The sequence below is a fragment of the Carlito syrichta genome, unplaced genomic scaffold, assembly GCF_000164805.1.
Source record: "Carlito syrichta isolate Samal-C Ts95f unplaced genomic scaffold, Tarsius_syrichta-2.0.1 Scaffold304212, whole genome shotgun sequence".
In the NCBI taxonomy this organism is placed as follows: Eukaryota; Metazoa; Chordata; class Mammalia; order Primates; family Tarsiidae; genus Carlito; species Carlito syrichta.
In genome coordinates this window covers 171,503-172,716 of record NW_007248308.1, presented here as the reverse complement: position 1 = coordinate 172,716, position 1,214 = coordinate 171,503, and the positions used below count along the sequence as shown (strand labels likewise).

Here is a 1,214-nt window from a genome sequence, read left to right as displayed (position 1 = left end):
AGGTGGGTGAGAACAAGTTGTATTAGAGGAAGGAAATGATCAGATGGTAGCTGGAATCCACAGGAATTGATGAAGAAAAGCAAAAATGATAATAAGAAGGTAAACAGGGGTGAAAGGTCACGCGGCGCGCGGTGGCCATTTCTCTGCCCGCCCGGAGGCTCGGACCGGCGGGCCTGCTGCGGTCGCGAGGGACGGGCGGTGGTGCGGTTGGGGTGAGCGGCCTGCGGCGTGGCCCGCGGCGACGATGAGTTTACCCCTCAACCCGAAACCTTTCCTCAATGGCCTCACGGGGAAGCCAGTGATGGTGAAGCTCAAGTGGGGGCTGGAGTACAAGGGCTACCTGGTGTCGGTGGATGGCTACATGAACATGCAGCTTGCAAACACAGAAGAATACATGCAGAAAACATGCAGCTTGCAAACACAGAAGAAGACGGGGCGCTGTCTGGACACCTGGGTGAAGTTTTAATAAGGTGTAACAACGTCCTTTATATCAGAAGTGTTGAAGAAGAGGAAGAAGATGGGGAAATGAGGGAATAGCAGCTTTTGTGTGGTTTTTAATATATATTTCTAGACAATAAAGATCTGTTTGTTTTTCAAAAAAAAAAAAAAAGAAGGTAAACATAATAACTTTTCCCCATCTTCTTAATAGATATAAAATTATAGAGTAATAATTACAACAGTATGTTGTTGGGTTTTAATATATATAGATGTAACATTTATGTTTATGTAACAGTAATAGTACAAAACGCTAAATGAACCAATAGAATTGTATGAGGCAATGTTTTCATATCTTATTAGAATTTAGTATAAATTATGATTAAATTTGAACAAGTTAAGATGTACCGGGGTGGGGGTGCCAAAAGAATTTATACACATTTTAAGAGATGCTATCTATGTATTCCTTTTTGAAGTTGAATTGAATTATGGTAACAGTGTGTAGTATAACATTTATTCAAAATATTGTGTTAATCAAATGAATGCTGGCGTCACTATGTGACAGGCAGGAAGGCAGGACAGTCAAAGAAAAAGACAGAAGCACAGTTGTCATTCAAAGAGCACAAGACCATTTTGAAGTGGTTTTTGAAATTTGAGAATGTTGTGGAAGTATAATGACAATGGAGGCATGAGTATGCCACAAAATCTCCAACATGCCTAACAATTGCAAACATTTGTAATAAGTTTGAACACATGTGTGCAATGTGTACAAGATCCAG

General features: G+C 40.7%; 1 protein-coding gene across 1 annotated transcript; it reads left to right on the top strand.

The window, feature by feature from the left end:
* The first annotated feature begins 215 nt into the window (after positions 1-215).
* LOC103261915 (small nuclear ribonucleoprotein F) lies at positions 216-537 on the top strand. The gene is made up of 2 exons (XM_008059501.1): positions 216-396; positions 429-537. Exons 1-2 carry the CDS (start codon positions 245-247, stop codon positions 535-537), a joined length of 261 nt encoding a protein of 86 aa, XP_008057692.1. The 5' UTR covers positions 216-244.
* The last annotated feature ends 677 nt before the right edge of the window (positions 538-1,214 follow it).

Bases quoted from the DNA above. Each gene is read 5' to 3' on its own strand.
- LOC103261915 (XM_008059501.1), top strand. From the start codon at position 245: ATGAGTTTACCCCTCAACCCGAAACCTTTCCTCAATGGCCTCACGGGG. The intron at 397-428 runs GCAGAAAACATG...AAACACAGAAGA, and splicing joins GCAAACACAGAAGAATACAT to AGACGGGGCGCTGTCTGGAC.